This window comes from Vipera ursinii (assembly GCF_947247035.1).
Source record: "Vipera ursinii genome assembly, chromosome: 1".
Taxonomy (NCBI): Eukaryota; Metazoa; Chordata; class Lepidosauria; order Squamata; family Viperidae; genus Vipera; species Vipera ursinii.
This window is the reverse complement of record NC_139512.1, coordinates 314,573,339-314,593,721: the sequence shown is the minus strand read 5'-3', so window position 1 is coordinate 314,593,721 and position 20,383 is coordinate 314,573,339. Positions and strand designations below refer to the sequence as shown.

Below are 20,383 nucleotides of genomic sequence, written 5' to 3'. Positions count from 1 at the left end.
CTTCTCGATTTACATTTTAGTCTTTTTTCTCTGGCCGTTGCCTTTCTTAATCAGTATGTTTTGCTGCATCATTTGTTTCCCTGTAAAGAATTTTTTCTCATTCTTTTCCTTATCTTCAAAGTTGCTTGGACGTGTTGAAATATTTCCCATTTGGATTAAATCATGATTTTTTATTTTATACGGTTCCATCTTTAAGTCTCTATCCTCAGAATTATATTCAGTCATCTTTACTGTATTTTCCTGGGAAATTTTTTGAAGTGAAATTAAGTTGGAAATAAGTTGATTCATGCTCTCAAGGTTATTCTGCATTTCTTTGTAGTTTAAAGTCATTGTCCTTTGAAATTGTTGCTTCTTATCATGTTTCCTTTTGTGAAGTATTCATTGCTTCAGCTTTGTTACTCTTACTTTGTTTACACAGCTGCATTTTTTAAAAACTTTGAGGGTCAGAGAAAAAAAATCCTCACCCACCAGCAGGTGTCAGCATTTGCTCATTTTTCAGGTCTTTCTAGTCTTTTTCTCTCTCTAAAGGGTAAGTTTCGCCGCTTCCGATAACCAAAAGGAGGGAGCAGAATCCCCCTCCCCCTTTCCTTCTTTGGAGATCTCTTATTTTGGGGACTTTCTTCTTCAGTGTTCTGTACCAGCCTGCTACCGGCCCTGCAGAAAAGGCAGGGACAACCCCTTTACAAACGGCAAGAGGCTGGAATTACGCCTGCCAAATTTATTGCTACAAAAACAAGACACGAACCAAGAAACAGGAGCTTTAAGAAACACGAACTATCCAAGCGGTTGCCTTCAGCAAACCAGCCCTCCCCACACATTCCCCTTATATAGAATTCAGGGTGTGGCTTCTCTCTGCCTCCTTCCGAGAAGCCCCATTGCCTTCCTCTGTTTACTCCTAATTGACTGCCTCCTGCGTCGGGCGTCCTTGAACAGGGCCAGCTGTGGGTCATCTTCATCCACGCTGTCAGGCTCACACAGCTGGGTCTCCGTGGTGACCAAGTGGGAGGGGCCTGGCTGAGGGCTCTCATCAGCAAGATCTTCAACCCCCTCAGCAAGGTCTTCAACACCCCCCTCCTCCTCCTCTGAGTCGTCCGACCCAACTCCCGAACTCACAGGCTGACCCTGAATCACAACATTCAGGAAAATAAGTAGGATAGAGAAAATCAATATTCTTACCCAGATTCAAGCATGCTGTTTTAAATCCGCTTAATTTAAAAACTTATGACTTCTGTTGTCTCCAACTATGCAGTTAGTCAGCCTTTTATTCTGTTGGTTTCTGGGAGGCTTCTCCTGGACCATTCGGAGAGACTGCCGTTTCTCCTAAGTCCCTGGGATTTCCTTCCTTCATTCCACCCCTTCAAGGTGGGTTCTGGCCCCTTAGGGTCCCCAACAAAAAGAAATTCCAGCCGAAGAGTTCGGCATTCCGAATCTTCAGACTGTTTGCTGGAAAACAGCAGTAATGTTTGTTGCTCTTCTCTGTACTCTTTCCAGAGTCTCAACATCTTTTTTACAACGTGGTGACCAAAACTGGATGCAGTATTCCAAGTTTGGTCTTACCAAGGCATTATAAAGTGGTATTAATACTTCACGTGATCTTGATTCTATACCTCTGTTAATGCAGCCTAGCACTGTGTTGGCTTTTTTGGCAGCTGCAGCACACTGCTGGCTCATATTTAAGTGATTGTCCAAGATCCCTCTCACAATTACTACTATTGAGCAAGGTAACCCCTATACTATACCTGTACATTTGGTTTTTCTTGCCTAAATGAAGAACCTTACTTTTTTTACCATTGAATTTCATTTTGTTAGATAGCGCCCAGTGTTAAAGTCTGTCCTGTATCTTAAGCCTGTCCTCTGGAGTGTTGGCTATTCCTGCCAGCTTGGTGTCTGCAAATTCATCTCTTTTGAATCTTCATTTCCAAGCACTTATTTTGATACATATATGTAAATGAAATCCATATTCTTAACTTTATAAATCACTGGCAGTGCTATTTTGAAAAGATATAGAAGTTGAGGTTTAATCACAGAAGATCCACATTTATTTCCCTAGTTGTTCTAAGAAAGTATCAGCTAGTCAAATGAGGCTGAAGTTAATATTGTTTTAATGCATAGAAGTCACAATCATAAAAATTATATGGCCCATTATATGCTGAACTTCACTATCCATCGTGAACTTAGTCAGTTGAGGCTTTTGTATAATGCTTTTTAATATTATAAAGAAGTTATAGGCTACTAGCCTTAATTATACTTAGGTCATATGCTGCCTTCTCTGCTGATGGTAAATAGAATACTGAGGGATGTTTCTACAACTATGAAGCTACTATATGCTTAAATAACACAGCTAAGCTTTATTTTTTTAACATTAGAAAAATAATGTTATAAAAAATAATGCGTCTCCTGCATTAAAAAATGACTGTATCTGGAGTGTTGTTTTTTTTAATCCTTTGCACTACCTGATGTATTTACCTCCTTCATCATTAAGAAGTGCTGGCTTTTCACAGTGGCTTTACTTATGCCTAAATACACAAAGGTATCATAAATAGCAAACTAACAGATACTGGGAGAGTAGGGTATAAAAGAGATCAAAGCCAACAGACCATGCAGTCATTTCAGAATCTTGGCTGGCTGCTCTTGTAAATAGGAGAGCTTCTAAAGCAGAAAGCATTACTGTATTTATATATGCCTTGACTGACAGCTCAGTTATTAGTTTTGTAGAAACACAGGCAAGGTAAGCCCTTAGGAATGTTTGCTCTATCGGTTTCTGTCTGAAAGAAAATGGAAGCCAAGGTACAATAGCTTGTTCTCTGTTTCCCCAAAGTATTTATTTTAGACCTATGCAGTATAAAAGAGTGTTTTCCTAAGTCACTGAACTTAAGCAGTGTTGTTTGCTTTCTGGTAGTTAAGCATGTTACCTTGCTGTTTCTTGAAAAACAAGCACTACATTCATCAGTCTTTTTTCGTTTTACTGAATTATTCTAGATTCTCAGACATGCTTTTCCTTGGCTCAATAAATTTGAATTATGTCTGTGAATAATTCACAAAAATAATCTGTAACTAAAGTGACAGTGTAGAAGCGGTGCCTAAGTTGTATAACAACCATTCATTTAGTGACTGTTCAAAGTTGCAACGGCACTGAAAAAAGTGACTTATGACCGGTTTACACGCTTACTGTATGACCGTGGCAGCATTATCATGCTCATGCATTCCAATTTGGGTGCTTGGCAACTGGTATGTATTTATGACAGTTGCACTACTCTGAAGTCATGTGATCACCATTTATAAGCCACCTAGCTGGCTTCCAACAAGCAAAGTCGATGGGGAAAGCCAGATTTGTTTAACAACCATATGCTTTACTTAACAACTGCAGTGATTTGTTTAACAACTGTGGCAAAAAAAGGTTGTAAAATGAGGCACAACTCACTTAACAACTGTCTTGCTTAGTAATGGAAATTTTGGGGTCAGTTGTAATCATAAATCGAGGACTACCTGTATTACTCTGCAACTGTATTACTGCCATATTGCAGTCTGTCTCAAATTTTTGTTATTTTTTAATGGTGCTTAAATTGGTATGGACTGGAATATCTCCTATCATCACTAATCTTTGCAAAGGTATAGTTGATAAAAATTTTTTGCAATATCTATTTAAACAATTAAGCTGGATATATTGTTCCACAATAAGGTCCTGTCTTTGTATCAGCACACTTTTGAATGTGTGTGTGTGTGTGTGTGTGTGTGTGTATACACACATGCTTCTCCCAGAAGAAGGAAGCTGAAGCCACCAGCCTGAGGATGACGGATGGGATTCCGTCGAAACATTGCTCCTACACCTTCAATTCTACGCGGGAAAAAACCCGAATGACCAAAGATCCACACACACACACACACACACACACACACACACACACACACAGGCATTCAAAAGTGTATGTATGTATGTATGTATGTATGTATGTATGTGTGTATATATATACACACATATATTTAACAACAGAATAATCAGAGAAGCCATTGAGATAGAAAACGCCCCCACAGCATGAACAAACGAGATGATACCTCTCGCCTACCAGCCATTTGGAAACCCACCTTGATTGATAGACGAGTCCCAACCACCAAGAATGATACCAGACCCAAACTCATGATAACATCACATGACATCACCACCACACAACCATTCAAAAAGCAAACGTATCCAAATGTCAGTTTTGTAAGGAACATGTCCCCTTTGTAACCATTGTATTTTTGCTTTGGTAGTTCAGTTTTTGGTGGTTGATATAATTGTCATTAAATCAGTCAAATCTTTTTGTTCTTCCAATTCTATCTGGGTTAGGTAGAAAGTAGTAACTGGTATTGTATTTGTCATTTGATTAATTGAATTCTCAATATAGTGTATTTGAAGGCCTTTAGTGTCTTCACTCTTGGTGTTGCTTTCTTCAGGTACTGTTACTTTTTGGCTTGTAAATTTTGTAGTTGCTATTAAAGTTTGGACTTTAAGGTTTTCTGTAGGTTGCTTTTGTTGTTCTTTGAAATCTCCTGTTTTAGTGTTAGTTTCCACTTCTATTTGGTTTTGGGTTATCTTTTCCTCATTTAAGGTCAGAGTTTGATTTGGTGGCTTTAAATTGTCAGATTTTTCTTGCAGCTTAGCTTTAATTTCCTCTGTCATTGCCAAGATTGTGTCCAGTATCAGTTTATAATCAAGTGGTGGGATGTATTCATCCATTTCGTTGTTGTTTACAGTTAAATCTTCCATGGAGACTGTTTTAATAATAGTCAAAAAGTTTCCACCTCCTGAAGAGTTGTATTCAGTGCCAGGTGTTCTCACACTTATCTTCAAGGACAGCTCTGTTATTCAGAGAGCTTTCACAACATAAAAAGGAAATTTACTTGCTGTACCAGGTTTCGCCACAAGATGTCATCAATAACATGTAACATGCAATGTAAGAGGTGTTTTTTTTCTTTTTCTTTTTCCAAATTAATATAGAACTTTTCTAGAATTGGTCCAAATTTTTTAAATTCACAGTTTAAAGAAAGAATAGGATAGTGAGTCCCCAGCAACAAATAGAAGCTTTTTAGTAAGTACAACGGAAATTGTGTAAATTCTTTGCTGCATTAATTGGATTTCTTTTGTAACTTTGAGGCTTTAAGTTTTGTTCCCAAAGTAGGTATTTGCCGTTTTCTCAAAAATAAGGAAGGAGAAGATGATTAAGGGAATATGAAAGGTAAAAGCTCACACAGGTCCTGCAGATTGCTTCATAGTGCTAGGTAGTATTTTTGGCTTTCGGCAGGGAGTGGCTTAGTGATCGGCCATCTTTATGGCCGGTCTCTTCTTCGGGCCAAAGGAAATGATCCTGGATTCCAGCGGAGGGCTGTCGCCCTTCTGCGATTACAGGGAAGTCCTCCTCTCGGTAATCGCCCCTCCAGGGTGATTTTTGACCCTTTTCAGGGTCCTCCAAACAAGAAAGAAATGGACGGCAGGAGACAGACTGTCCCTGCACGTCCGGAAGCGCCGCTCGTGCGAACCGGGTGATCCTTGAACTTATGACAGTCGCAGTGTCCCTGTGGTAATGTGGTAACAATTCAAAACTGCCTGCAGTTAATATAGCCGTCTACGCTGCTCCCCCCTCCGCGCTGTTCGTTGTCTTCTTCAACTATCTCCCCTCTTCTGGACTTAACATCCCAGCCATACATAGTGGTGCCACAGAAATGTCCTGCAAGCTGATGGATGATAACTGCAGGTGGGCAGGTATACGCTGTTGCCCATCAAGAAGGAAAGGGCCCTGCCATCCAGGGCAATCCTTTTCCATGGCAATGGGGCTTCCTGCCATGCTGAGACATATTTTTTTCTGTCCCCCCCCCCCTAACTGCATACCAATAACATCAGAGTGACGTAAGAGGGCCGCTCAAAGAGGCATGGCTTTTGAAAGACTGTTTCTGTTGCTGTGGAATTGTGGGCAAGATGGGCCTGGGCGAGTGATATGAGGCACTTCTCATTCAGCAAACCACTGAAGGTAATGGGCTCCAAAGCAGTCACTTTTTTGGGGCTTGGTGCATTGCAGCTGTAAGGCTGCTTGCTGTGCCACTGCTCTGGAACTTCTTACTGGGGCTGCTTGCCATGCTAAAGCTATAGGCTCAGGATTTGCTTGCCCTGCTGTCACAACAGTCTGTTTGCCACACCACTATGGGACCTCTTGTTGTTTAAGGTGGCACTCCTCAGTGGTGGTTTCAAGCCCAGGTGAGTTGAAGGAAAGGTAGTCTCTTGTGTTGGAAAAACCAAGGTTCAAGGCTTGGATTGGGGTGGTCCTCGCCTAATGACTGGGATTTGTTTTTACATTGGCAACGAGGACTGCCAGAATGACAGTCACTTATTAGGGTGGTCATAACATGTTTCACTTAATTACATCTGTTTTTAGCAGTGGAGTTGCTTTTCCCTATTAAAGTTATTAAGTGAGGACTTCCTGTAATGTCTTTCAGCTGTTTGCACATTTTCAAATGTTGCTGTCCATTTTGCCCTTTTTTGTAAACCACTTCCCAAGGCATACAAATTCAACTCCTCGCTCCCGTTTTTTGCCACGATTTTCTCCATTTTCCTGTCAGACCCAGCTATCTTCATTTTTGAATATATTCATTTTCAGAATTATACTATTCATTGTATCATACAATCTTTCATTTGCTATTTAGTTCACAACCACAGAATTGCATTGTTTATACTTTTCTCCATAAATACATGAAGAGTACCAAATCCGCCTTTCTACTTTCCCAATGTATAAACAGTGTCCAAATGTTCCATATATTTTCTTGATTGCTTAACTTCCATTATCTTACTATTCCATTCAGCAATTCAGTTTTTATCTTCATATTCCAAAGTACATGTAATTCAAGGCTGTTTACTTTATCACTTTCAAGCCTATTCACTTTCTTTAAATCAACAAACAATTAACGTTCCTTTTCACTGATATATATTATTCGATGATTTGCTGAAAAACCACAATTTGACCTACATACCTCTTGCTGGGCACAAAGTTTCAGTGTGCTTCCCCAATTTGTTCATTGTTATTTCTCATGCACTTTCAATTAAAATTATGCTAAGTATCTCCCCTGGCACACTTAACAAATTAATCTCTTTCTAGTTTTCATTCATTCTTTACTGCAGTGCTCATCCAATTCTCAGGCACAGATGGAGTGTTCACACACACATTAAACAAATTGCACAGTCATTACATTTCTCCAGCAACACCATCTACACTACAGCTCAGTGTTTTTCAACCTTGGCAACTTTTAAGATGTGTGGATTTCAACTCCTAGAATTTCCCAGCCACTACGCTACAACTTTTTCTTTTTTATGAAACAATTTAGATTTATTAAGCTTTGGCCAAAGTTTTAAATCAGGTTCTCAGATGGTGTAAAGCATTATATTGCAAGGAATAAATGTAATAGAAAGAAATGTACTTTGCATATGTAAAATTATCATGTTGAAGGAAAGGTTTCTCCTGGACCTGGACTTGAATTTCTGTGGGTAGGAAGTTTTTGTATGGGGGAAGTATTCAGTACTGCCATGTTCCATATTCCATTTGCTATCAATTATTTTCAATCCAATAATAGTTCTACTACTTTGTTCTACCACTTCAGTTGTTGCTTTATTAAACTTAATGGAGGGGAGCTTCCTCTAAAAGCTGAAGCATTAAAATCATAAACTGCAGATCCCCTAACTCTAGATTGCTGTAACTCATCAATAGGTGAGATGATTTGGAATGATGAGTTACATTCCACATTTGTGTTAAATTAGTTTTTCAATGAAATAAATGCCTAATATAAGAGATTCTTCAATGTTATTTTTTAATTATTTCATATAATATTTTTAATAGTTTATACATATTTTATAGTGTCTTTCACATGTTTTGAGTAACATGAACTTTTGAATAGTTTAGATTGTACCAAATTACCTATAAATCTAGAAGACAGTCTTGAAAATAGTGCGTTGTTATAAACTACTGATTTTCTTATATTCTTCTACAGAATGACGGGGAGGGAGTTCTTTACTCGATTCCCAAGTCTTTATCCATTTTTGCTCAGTCAATTGGAAAAAATAACCGATATAGCAGACAGGTACGAAAACTCATTGTTATATATCACAACAAAATGTTAGAAGAGGAAAATGGGTTGATAGGATATGATTTTGCTGGGCATGCTTCAAAAATTATTTGGAAAAAGTACTTCAGACCTGGCATGACCATGTTACTTCTCTGCTGTTCATTAAAAAGGCTTTTTGTTTTTTTAGGCATCCTTGTTAGCCTGAATAAAAGTGTGGTTTCTTTAAGCAGTATTTATTACAGTTGATGATATTTTTGTCTGGAAGCGTGAAAAATGTAGGTTGCCTAATGAATAGTTCTGAAGTATTTTTTCCCTTATCAATTTTTAAATTGCTCACAACTCTTTTGAAGACTTTTTAAAGCAATTAATTGTTCTCTTCATTCTTATGTATTATTTTAACATAAAAGGATGACATTCTGCATTAAAATGATTTTAAGATTAATTTTAAATTCAATTTTATTTTAAAATATTAAGACAAAATTCACATTGATATATTTTTACCTGTGATTTTGGGATTCAGCTTTCCTATAAAAATATGTTCTCTTATTGTAATGTAATTGGGTTGTATGCTTGTGTACATTTTAAAAGATGTAAAAGTGAATAAATTTGGTCCATGACTATGAAATGCTATAAACAACTGGCCCTTTATCTATATGAACACTTAATTGAAAAAGCAAGATTATAATTTAGACAAACTTTGTATATTTTTATGTAGTAAAACTACAGAGTTGAAGCTTCACCCAAGCTTATTTCTCTTGCTTTTGGTCTTGAGTAAGCTGTATCCATCACCAATGGATGGCACATATTCTGCCCTTAGCATGGCTTCCTTTGTTCCTCTTATTTTGAGGTAAGTTGGATTTTTAATGCTTAGTTTTCCTTGAGAAAGTTCCCAATTAATTTTATTATACAAAGTATTATTAGTTTAAAATACTTTTTTCATTCAGTCCTTTACAACATTTATTTTTTAGTAAATGTTAAGTATAATGTAGCACATGTATGGAGATTCTCAGTCATCCAAGTCACGATTATACCAAAGGTGCTTTTTCAAAAGGCTAAAGTGAGAGAAGATTCATTTTCCTGAGAGGCTAAACGAAGGGTGATTTTCAGTGCTGGGAACAACTGGTTCTCTGTGTGGATGCTACTTCCAGAAGTCCATTCTGGGCCTGGGCAACAAAAAGCTACCGGTTCTACCAAACTGCTGCGAACTGGCTGAATCTCACCACTGGTGATTTTACAGTAAAGTACTGTAAAGTACCTTTACAGTAAAGTACTTGCCTGTTCAATTACTTTATGGACAGCAATGATGGGTATGAAGATCCAGTTGTATGGTCTTCCCATAGCCTTTCAAGAAAAGAAATCTAGCTTAGTTCAGTAGAAAAACCTGAGGAACTGATTTTCTATCTGTATTCTTACATATTTAAAACACAGGATATACCGTATCTAATTAAATTTTGAATACTTTCATTTCGACACATGAAATTTTTAATTTAGGAAAAATCGAATTAAAAATTTGCTGTGTTCTAAATGAATTATGCATAAATCATTTTAGTCACAAGTCTCAATAATTTGTGTGGTAAGATGACTTGGTTCTCCTTATTAAATGAGACAACTCTTATTCTACTGTGATATTAAAATTGCATGTTAATTTAGTAGATACCATATATAAGCACATTTACCATAATGTAAATATCACATGATTCTTTTTAAGTTTGTAACATTTTATTATATTATACAATAAAATACAAAAATACAAAAGCAAATAATAGGACACAGTGGGGAGGGAAAGGGGAAAGAAAGAAAATCTCTAGCACATGGAACACTATATGCCCTTACTTGCCTTTATTAGCAGTTTTGGTCTGTTTTTACTACATGCGGATTTCTATCTCCTCTGTTAAATGCTGGCTAATTCTGATTTACCATGCATTTATTTTGATTGATTCATTGTTTGCTATAGGTTTTGCTTTAGGCATTCATCATTCATTCATTCATCATTGGTATCCTTCAGTCTCGACAGACTATGGTATTGTGCTCTGGAAAGAGCTCCTAAAGCAGCATCTGGTGTGGCTAAAAAGGCCAATTCAAGGGTGGCAGTCCCTTCCACACTGAGGGCAGATACGATCTGTCCCCTGTCCAGCCCCCAGGTTTTGCTGGTTCCGGGACTGCCTCTTTGCCTCAGCCTGCCGCACAAGTGTCTCTTCGAATTGGAGAAGGCCATGCTGGTGCTGGAGAAGACTCCTACGAGTCCCTTGGACTGCAAGGAGACCAAACCGGTCAGTCCTAGAGGAGGTCAACCCTGACTGCTCTTTAGAAGGCCAGATCCTGAAGCTAAAACTCAAATACTTTGGCCACCTAATGAGAAGGAAGGACTCACTGGAGAAGAGCCTAATGCTGAGAAAGATTGAGGGCAATAGAAGAAGGGGATGACAGAGAATGAGGTTGCTGGATGGAGCCACTGAAGCAGTAGGCATGAGCCTAAATGGACTCCAGAAGATGGTAGAGGATAGGAAGGCCTGGAGGAACGTTGTCCATAGGGTCGTGATGGTTCAGACATGACTTTGCAGCTAACAACAACAATGCTGCGTCTTTAGCCTCCAAGCTGAGCGATCAGAGGTCAAGGTTTCCCAGCTGTTAATGTCCATTCCCAAGGCCTTTAGATCCCTCTTGCAGATATCCTCATATTGCAACTCTGGTCTCCCTCTGGGGCGTTTTCTCTGCACTAGTTCTCCATACAGGAGATCTTTCGGAATCCGACCATCAGCCATTCTCACGACATGCCCAAGCCCGAGTAGACGTCGCTGTTTCAATAGTGTATACATGCTAGAAATTCCAGCACATTCCAGGACTGTGCTATTTGGAACTTTGTCATGCCAGGTGATGCCAAGAAGATGTCGGAGACAGTGCATATGAAACGTGTTTTACTTTTCCTCCTGCCGTGCGTAAGGGGTCCAAGACTCACTGCAGTACAAGAGTGTGCTCAGGATGCAGGCTCAATAGACCTGGATCTTTGTATGTTCTGTCAGCTTCTTATTAAGCCATACTCGCTTTGTAAGTCTGGAAAATGTAGTGGCTGCTTTACCAATACATTTATTCAGCTCAGTATCTAAAGAGAGAGTGCCGGAGATGGTTGAGCTGAGGTACACAAGTCATAGACAACCTCCAGTTCTTGTGCAAAGATTTGTAATACAGGGAGGTGAATCCACATCCTGACCCATGACTTGTGTTTTTTTTCAGACTGATTGTTAGTCCAAAGTCTTGGCAGGCCTTGCTAAAACAGTCCATAAGTTGTTGAAGGTCTTTGGCAGAGTGAGCAGTAACGGTAGCATCGTCAGTGAAGAGGAAATCCTGTAGGCATTTCAGCTGTACTTTAGACTTTGCTCTCAATCTAGAGAGATTAAAGAGTTTTCTGTCAGATCTGGTCTGGAGATAAATACCCTCTGTTGCAGTTCCAAAAGCGTGTTTCAGCATGACAGCAAAAAAGATCCTGAATAAAGTTGGCACGAGGACGCAGCCCTGCTTCACTCCACTTCGAATGTCAAAGGAATCTGATGTTAAGCCAACAAAAGCTACAGTGCCCTTCATTTCCTCATGAAAGGACCTGATGATGTTGAGGAGCTGAGGTGGACATCCAATCTTGGGGAGAATTTTATAAAGGCCGTCCCTATACTAACCAAGTCAAAACCCTTTGTAAGATCTATGAAGGCTACGAAAAGTGGCTGTCTTTGTTCCCTGCATTTCTCCTGCAGCTGTCTAAAGGAAAATACCATGTCAGTAGTGGACCTGTTGGCTCGGAATCCACACTGTGATTCTGGGTAGATTCTCTCTGCAAGCACCTAGAGCCTCTTCAGTACGACATGGGCAAGCAGCTTCCCTACAACACTGAGAAGAGAGATTCCACGGTAGTTGTTACAGTCACCCCTGTCACCTTTGTTCTTATACAGTGTGATGATATTTGCATCCTTCATGTCCTGTGGTACTCCACCTTCCCTCCAACAAAGACAGAAGATTTTATGCAGTTCGGTGGGGGTGTTCTCTTTGCAGCACTTCAGAATTTTGGCAGGGATGTTATCTTTCCTGGGTGCCTTGCTGGAGGCAAGGGAATCCAGGGCCACGTTTAGTTCTTCTAAAGTTGGTTCACTGTCAAGCTTCTCCAAGACAGGCAGGCACTCAATATTATTTAATGCTTCTTCAGTTACCCCATTTTCTCTGGCTGCACCCAGCGTGCCATCTGCTATGCTCGGTCCTGGATAACCTCGCCTGTAGCAGACTCTGTGTTGGACCTAAGGCTTGCTTGATGCCATCATACGTCCCCTTGATGTTGCCTGTGTCAGCTGCTATCTGGATCCGAGAGCAAAGCTGCAGCCAACGGTTGTTAGCACATCTCCTGGTGGTCTGTTTGACTTTGCTACGAGCAGCTCGCAGAACCTGTAGGTTGTGCTCACTGGAACAGGCTTTATATGCAATTAGAGCTCTCTTTTTTTCCTCAATGGCTGGCGTCAGCTCCTCCGAATGTGCTTCAAACCAATCTGCTGTCTTTCTGATCTCTTTACCAAATACTGACAAGGCGGTGTTATAAACAGCATTCTTGAAATATTCCCATTGTTCAGATGCATTTGCTTCAGCCGGGCCTGAGAGAGTTTCCTTGAGTGCTTGTGCAAATTCCTCCACTTTGCCCTGATTGCGGGACTTGCTGATGTCAATTCGTGGTCTTCCTTCCTTCTTCGAGTGATGCAATCTCTTTGTTTTCAGTTTTATTTTGCTGCACACCAAGGAGTGGTCTGTATCGCAATCAGCACCCTGGTAGTTGCATGTGATTGTAATACTGGGAAGGTTGGAGCACCTGGTAAGAATCAAGTTGAGCTGGTGCCAATGCTTTGATCTTTGATGTCTCCAAGAGACTCTGTGTTGAGGCTTTGTTTTAAAGAATGTATTGCTAACACAAAAACAGTAGTAGCAGCAAAACTCCAGCAGGCGTTAGCCATTTTTGTTCATCTTCCCGATGCCGAACTGACCTAAAGAAGTGGGCCAAGAAGTATAATCAGCTCCAACTCTGTTATTAAAATCGCCAAGGATAAACAGTGGTTCTTTCTCAGGGATTTTCTTGATAGTAGCAGCCAGATCATTGTAGAATTTATCTTTGGATTCTACTGAAGATGATAATGTTGGTGCATATGCACTAATAAGAGTAACAAGCCCTGTTGATGAGTGGAGCTGCAGGGACAGAATTCTTTCACTTCCTGCAGCAGGTGGAGTAATGAATCCTAGTAGGGTGTTTCTGACCGCAAAGCCAACCCCATAGTCCCTAGTCTCATTCAATGGTTTTCCCTGCCAAAAGAATGAGAACTTTCTCTCCTTAACAGATCCCGAGTCTGACAGCTTTGTCTCTTGAAGGGCAACGATGTCCATCTGCAGTCTGCTCAGCTCCATGTCGATGACAGCTGTCTTACCTACATCATCTATTTCTTGCAAATCGTCAGAAAGGCCGGCAGTCATTCTCTGAACATTCCAAGTGCCCAACTTTAGGGCTAAAATTTTCTTATGTTTGTTGCATGGTGCAGAGTTATCGATGTGCTTGTCGGCTTTGACCCTAAACCCCATGGACCCTTTGAGGTTAACAGATTGTGGCAGGGCAGCACCTTACTGGCTGGGGGCTGCCCAGCTTAAGGCAGGCGGTAGCTGCCCAGTGAGGTACAATGACCTCTCCCACCGCCGAAAGTGGCCCCTGGTGTCACACTCTATGGCAATCAAACAAAGACTTATAACTGGTAACTGCCACTTCCCGTGTTGTTTTAATGCTGTATGCAAAGCTGGAGTGTCCTCTCCAGAGCACGAAGCCTGGGTAGATTAATATGGAGGATAGACTGTTACCCAAGCAGCAGATCCCCCCTCTCCACATCACTGAAATAATCCAATGGAAAGGCGAGGCCAATACGATTAGTTCCAGCTGCATCGCAGGAGTTACCAGAACGTGATTGTACACAGTCACGAACTGCTTCTGGGACTCCGGCTCTGGATTTTACCTGGAGGTTGACTCCTGAAGCCTTTTCCAGTAGTAGATATAGCCACAAGGCAGTGGAGGTTTGAAATCAGAGTTTCCCTTCTCCTAGAAGATGTTTCTGCCATTTTATCCACCGTTGGGGCATTGAGCCCTCTTCCGCCTTCAAAACCATTGACCGTCTTCTCCTGTAACCCTGGAAAGGGGCCCTTACGAGGTGCTACCAGCTGGGCCAGCTGGACCAAGGTTTTTTTAGGGAGGTATTACTCCTCCAGTGGATCACGTTTTGTCAGAACTCTCTGCTATGACCTGTCCATCTTGGGTGGCCCTGCACGGCATAGCTCATAGCTTCATTGAATTACGCAAGCCCCTTCGCCACGACAAGGCAGTAATCCGTGAAGGGGTTTTAGGCATTATGCCTTCAACAAAAGATATGGGTCTTAGTTCGATTGCATAATGGATGGGCTGTAGTTCTTAAATAGGGCTCAACTTTAATTGGTTTAAAAAGCAAACATTTAAATTAATGCATTGGTTATTGCTAATTTTAATCAATAGAAGGAAGAGTCAATAGAAGGAAGAGCTTATTAATTGCATATTAGAAAAAACCCCCAACTATAATAGCTACTCAGAATGATGTTGGCTCCTGTTAGTTGGATGGTGTTCAAATGGGGCTCCATAGTCATCTATTATGGTTACTTTAATTTGGAATCCTGTATAGAGAAGAGTGTTGAAATTGCCCCTTTGAATTCCATGAAGCAGTAGTTTCATTCACTCCTTCATTTGTTCATTCAATTAATTTCTGATTAATTTCAATCACAGAGTAACTCAGGGCAGTGTACAAACAGATTAAAAACATATCAAAATAATAAGGAAGATCCAAAAGATCAAGCAGTTGCTTAAGAGAGAAAGAATGGCAAATAAAGAATGGCAATTAGAAATATAGAATGGCCAAAATAATTGGGAATAAATGATATTTAAAAAAATACTGTTCCCCACTGAATATTATGAATCATTAAATCTTAGAGTTGGAAGGGATCAAGAAAGGCTTCTACTTCAATATCCATCCCAGGATAGGAATCCTCAGACCATTCCAGACAAATTGCTGTCTAATCATTTCTTGAAAACCTCCAGTGATGGAGCTGTTCCATCACTTAATAGCTCTTGTAGTCAGGAAATTTCCCCTTATTTCAAGATTGTCTCTCCCTGTTGACTTCCACTTACTAGCTTTGTCTTTCCCTCAAGTACTATGAGAATTTTTCCATTCCCTCTACCCTGTAAAACATCCCATCATATATTGGAAGATTGCTATCATGTCCCTGCTTTAGCTTTTCTCTTCTTTAAGCTAAACATATCAGCTTCCTTTAACTAATCTTTGTATGATGTAGTCTACAAACTAGAGTTCCTCAGTGTCCTTTTATTGTCTTGACTGAAACTAGACACAGAACTGCAGTGTAACTTAGAGTGGTACTATCACTTCCCATTATTTTGATATCATGTTTCTCATTCTGTATGAGAGAATCCTAACAGTCCCAAATGTTTAGGGTAGTCTGTATGGCTGTCAAAGGGAATACCTGCTACAATCTTTTTTTTAGCATAATGTTAGCATTGGAAAAGGGGCTAAAATATACTTTCTCCTGCCAGGAAGAAGGTGACATGCATCACTAAGTCATAATCTATAGCTTATACCACACACTAGCTCATTCATAAATTGCATTAAGAAAGAATGGGAAAAATATTTTGAAAGGGTAACTTGGCATTAGTTCTAATTTTCAATATTTGATTAAAAGTAATACAAAAGTAACATTGCAAAACTGTTAATTTTTCAGCCTTATGAGGTTTTAAAATACATAAAGGAAATAATTAAATGACGTTAATAAATGCTTAGTAATTTTTCAATTTTAAACCATGACTTTTTGCTTTTAAAGCAAGTTAAGATGTTTTATCTAAATAGTTTTTAGGGGTGGAAAAGCCAATATTTAATGAAGGGGCTTGAAACTAGGTGATGTTATGCTTGAAACATTGAGTTTTCATCTTTTCAATGGTCAATATTGATAGAAATATAAATATGGACTGTGGGTTTGGGTGTTGTATCTTGATTAGGTATTTGTTTGTGGAGGCAAGTCATATCTCACCTTGAGAAATGTGCAAATAGCATCAACCTTGACTTCTGTTTTATTTTGCTTAAAAATAGAAAGTAAATTAAGATTGTGCCAGGTAGAATAGATAATTTGTTTCTGAGTCAGGTGCGACTGTGTATGTATGTACGTACGGTATGTATGCATGTATGTATACAAAATATTCCAATGGTAATTTTGTGACTGTTGTATTTTGTTTTAGCTCATTACAGAGAGTCAGAAATGAGTGATCCCATTTACAATTGACTTGAAAACTAATTAGGTTAATTAGTTTGATTTGAGTGACTGTGGTTCAGTGGTTCATCTGTTTGTCCTGAATATTTGCATAGACCCATTTTTATTCTCCTCCAAGGTAAACCTTCTTAGGTAGGGGAAGGGGAAAGTTATAACAGTGGAGAGTGCCAAGTCAGATTCCTTGGGATTTAATCTTAAAAGATGGATCTGTTCGCAGGCTCCATGTTCTCTTAACAAAATGTGCTACACATGTTTAAGATTCTCAATCAGTAAGAGCAATTACAAGGCTCTTAATCAGGAGTAAATAACATGTTCTTTGTGTTTATTGCTTAAAATTAAAGAATTCTTATGAGCTAATGGGAAACAAAATGTAGACTATGTGATCTTCCACTGAGGAAGAATCAACCTCATCTAGTCCATTCCACTGTTTATTAAACCTTTGTTTCTATTGGGAAAAATGAATTATCACTAAATTTGACTATCCTGTCGAATCAACTTCACGGTTGCCCATTGCTTTGGGTCTGTATATCTGGGGTTTTCTTCAGTGGAAAAGATTGGTCACCCTAAATAATGGTTTTCCTAAAGTCACCTATTACTGAGTAAGGTTCTTATGTACTTTATATTTCTATTGTTGACATCAGTAAAATGGCTGTAAGAAGAAAGCAGTTGCTTTCGTTTGTTTTATATTACTTTTCAAATTAGCTTCAAGTAGGCAGAATTATCCTTTATTATGAAGAAAACCAATGATAATTAAAGAAAAAATGTAATAAATTCAATGTGGCTTTAAAAAATTGCAAAACAAGACTAATTGAACTCATACTGGGATGGAGAAATGAGCTCTGTGAAATGCAATAAATATCTAGTTCAGTGTTTCCCAATTTCAACAAATTTAAGGTGGGTAGACCAACTCCCAGAATTCCACAGCCACACCAGGCTTTTTGTAGGTCCTTAAGCTAAGAACAGAATGCTGGGTGGGCAGCAGATTGTCAGGCCCAAGCCTCAGCTGAGCCTCAGCAGAGCTCCTGGAGCAAGGAGTGGGGCAGAGGGATGGGGGCAGAGTGTTTGGAATGGCAGTGGCAACAGGCTAATTAGTGGCATCCTTGCTTGTGAACTGGCACCATCCTCCTTGGCTTGCAGACCTGCCAGTCATGCTTGCAGAGTTGGAAGGAAACTAGATTTGGCCCTTTAGAGAAAAAGTTTGCCACCCTTGAGCAAAGAGATTGCATTGACTCTGGCTTTACTAAATGAGATTTTGAAGTGTTGGTGTGTTCCAGCAATTTTCTAGGTTCAAAGGCAATGAGAAATTCAGTTCTGCCTTCTCTCTCTTTTTTCTCTAGTAAACTCTGTACCCTATTACAGATTCCTGTATTATAAATTTGTACTATCTAAATAAGAACATAAGAGATGTTTTGGACCAGAGGATTTCCTCATCAGGGTTCTCCAGCTGGTTGGAAAACCACAAGTAAGACTTGTAGAGTGACTGAGCTTTACAATTAGATAGATAAGCAAAATGTCATTTTCCCATTTTTGTTGCTTAGCAATTACTGCTTCTGAAAGTATATATTCCAATCAGTAGTTAATAGATTATTATTACATGACATTCACCTGATTTTATCAGGTTGATAGTATATTCTGAATAAGAAAAATTAAACTGAAAATTGTAAATTACAGAGATCTGGATAGAGAAAAGTTTTTGGTGTGCACTTCATCTATATAGTATATTGTTTTGATCATGTATTATGTAGACATCTTAGGAGAAGCAACATACTTCTTCAGCCAACAGAAGAATTCTTCAGGGCTACCAGGATTTCAGGAAAATCTTATGTGGGCAATATGTTCATTTTTTTCATGCTCAGGCATGACATATACTTTAAAGTTTATTCTAACAAAGCAAAGGTTAAATGCAGACAACACAAATAGCTTTTACTTCATTACAACATTTGTGCTTTTACCTCAAGAATTTCCAGGTGTTGCATGATAAAGCCTGTCTGATTTGCTTTGTTTATTCTCTTTAAAAAGGCAAATCTCTTCAGAGTAATGTTAAGGGGAAAAGAAAAACCTTCCAAGTCAGTTTCGGTGAAAAGAAAAATCATAGAGAGATTTCATTGTAATCCAGTCTTGTTAAGTCTAGATTTATTGTTGGTATTTTTTAACATGAAGGAACCATGGTTGCTACTAGCACCTTTTATTCTTTGGAGACTTTATTTGACAATTCAAACAATTTCCTATGTTTACTGTGAACTGCCAGAAGGAAATAGTATGTTTTACAGACAGGAACTCCAGAATCAGATACACTGTTGTTGAATGACTTCTTTGTGACTTTAATAACAAGGAAGCAAAAATAGGCAACCCAACCTGAAGTTTTATGACTTGTTTACAATCTGCTGGACTATTATGCAGTAATGCCTTTCTTTCTTTCCACTTCTGCTTAATAAATTTATGTCTGGTAATTTCTGACAAAGAATAGTTGAGGGGAATACAGGAGGAATCAAAAGGTGGAATTCCTTGCTGGAAAATAATGAAATGTATTTCTCCAGTCCACTTCACTAAAGGCTTGTATCTAGAGTGCTATATCCTTCCTCCCTTCCTTCCCCTGTAAGTTAATGAAATTAATATTCTAGCAGAGATGAAACAATTGTGCTTTAAGATGAATGAGTCTTTTTTGATCAGACAATACAATACCCTTCAATGCCCTTGAAGACCACCCGGAGGCTTCAGCTGGTGCAGAGTGCAGCTGCACGGGTTGTGATGGGAGCACCCCGATACTCCCATATTACACCCCTCCTGCGTGAGTTGCATTGGCTACCGGTTGCCCTCCGGGTGAGATTTAAGATGCTGGTACTTACCTTTAAAGCCCTACATGGCTTAGGCCCGGGATACTTGCAGGACCATCTGCTGCCGGGAACAAATTCCCATCGCCCAGTACGCTCACACAGAGAAGGCCTCCTCAGGGTACCATCAGCTAGGCAATGTCGGCTGGCGACCCCCAGGGGGAGGGCCTTCACTGTGGGAGCGCCAGTCCTATGGAATCAGCTCCCCCCTGAGCTTCGGATGGCCCAAAATCTCCAATCCTTTCACCGCGGCCTCAAAACACTCCTTTTCCACCAGGCTGAACTGGACTGACAGGCATTTTAATTAATTATATTTAGAATTTTTAATTTATTTTTAGTTTTTAATTTTAATATATTGCACAGATGATTTTAATTTTATTTTTATCTTGATTTCTGTACTTATTATATGTTTGGTTGTTAGCCGCCCTGAGTCCTTCGGGAGATAGGGCGGGATATAAATCCCATCAATAAATAAATAAAAATATCCAGGATAGTTTTGCAACAGGTTGTCCCCTGATTAGTGCTTTACCCAACTGACTTTACTTGTTGCTTATGCTGTTCTTGGTTTCCGTACTTTTTTCGGCTCTGACTTTCATTTCATAGTCTCAGTGCCAACTATTCATGCTTATTTCTTTGAAATTTGGCACACTTCATCTTTCAGTAATAATTCAGCTTCCCTCTAAATTTTATCCAGTTCAGTGAGAAAGAGGGCAACCCCCTCCCCCCAAATAAAGTTATGGATACTTTAAAAAAGAAACCCAAACAAATTTTAAATGTGTGTAGTAAGAAGAGCCCACATTCAGTTGTGTGTGTGTGTGTGTGTGTGTGTGTGTGTGTCATTTAACTCTTGGGAAAAGTTAAAGCTGCTTTAGGTAGTTGCGTATGGACTATGTGTTCACAACCTTGTATGCCTGGAATCACATTTTGGGAAATGAATTCAAAAGATTGCACAGCCCGACATCCTATATCTTCCTCTGCCTGACATTAAAAGCAACAATTATTGTAAGCTGCTCAGAGTCACTGTATCAGTGAAATGGGTGGCATAACAAACACAATTGAAATTAGTACTTGATTGTGTCTAAAACAATTTCTAGTAAGGTGCAAAT

The 20,383-nt window shown here is 39.3% G+C and overlaps 1 protein-coding gene across 6 annotated transcripts in view; it reads left to right on the top strand.

Moving 5' to 3' along the window:
* Positions 1–20,383, top strand: part of THADA (THADA armadillo repeat containing) — a 149,234-nt gene that overhangs the window by 61,900 nt on the left and 66,951 nt on the right. For all 6 annotated transcript variants that reach the window (XM_083348549.1, XM_083348552.1, XM_083348547.1 and 3 more), the window contains 2 exons: positions 8,011–8,100; positions 8,801–8,932. In XM_083348549.1, the coding sequence (XP_083204675.1) occupies positions 8,011–8,100; positions 8,801–8,932 (222 nt within the window). The remainder of the gene's footprint in view (positions 1–8,010; positions 8,101–8,800; positions 8,933–20,383) is intronic.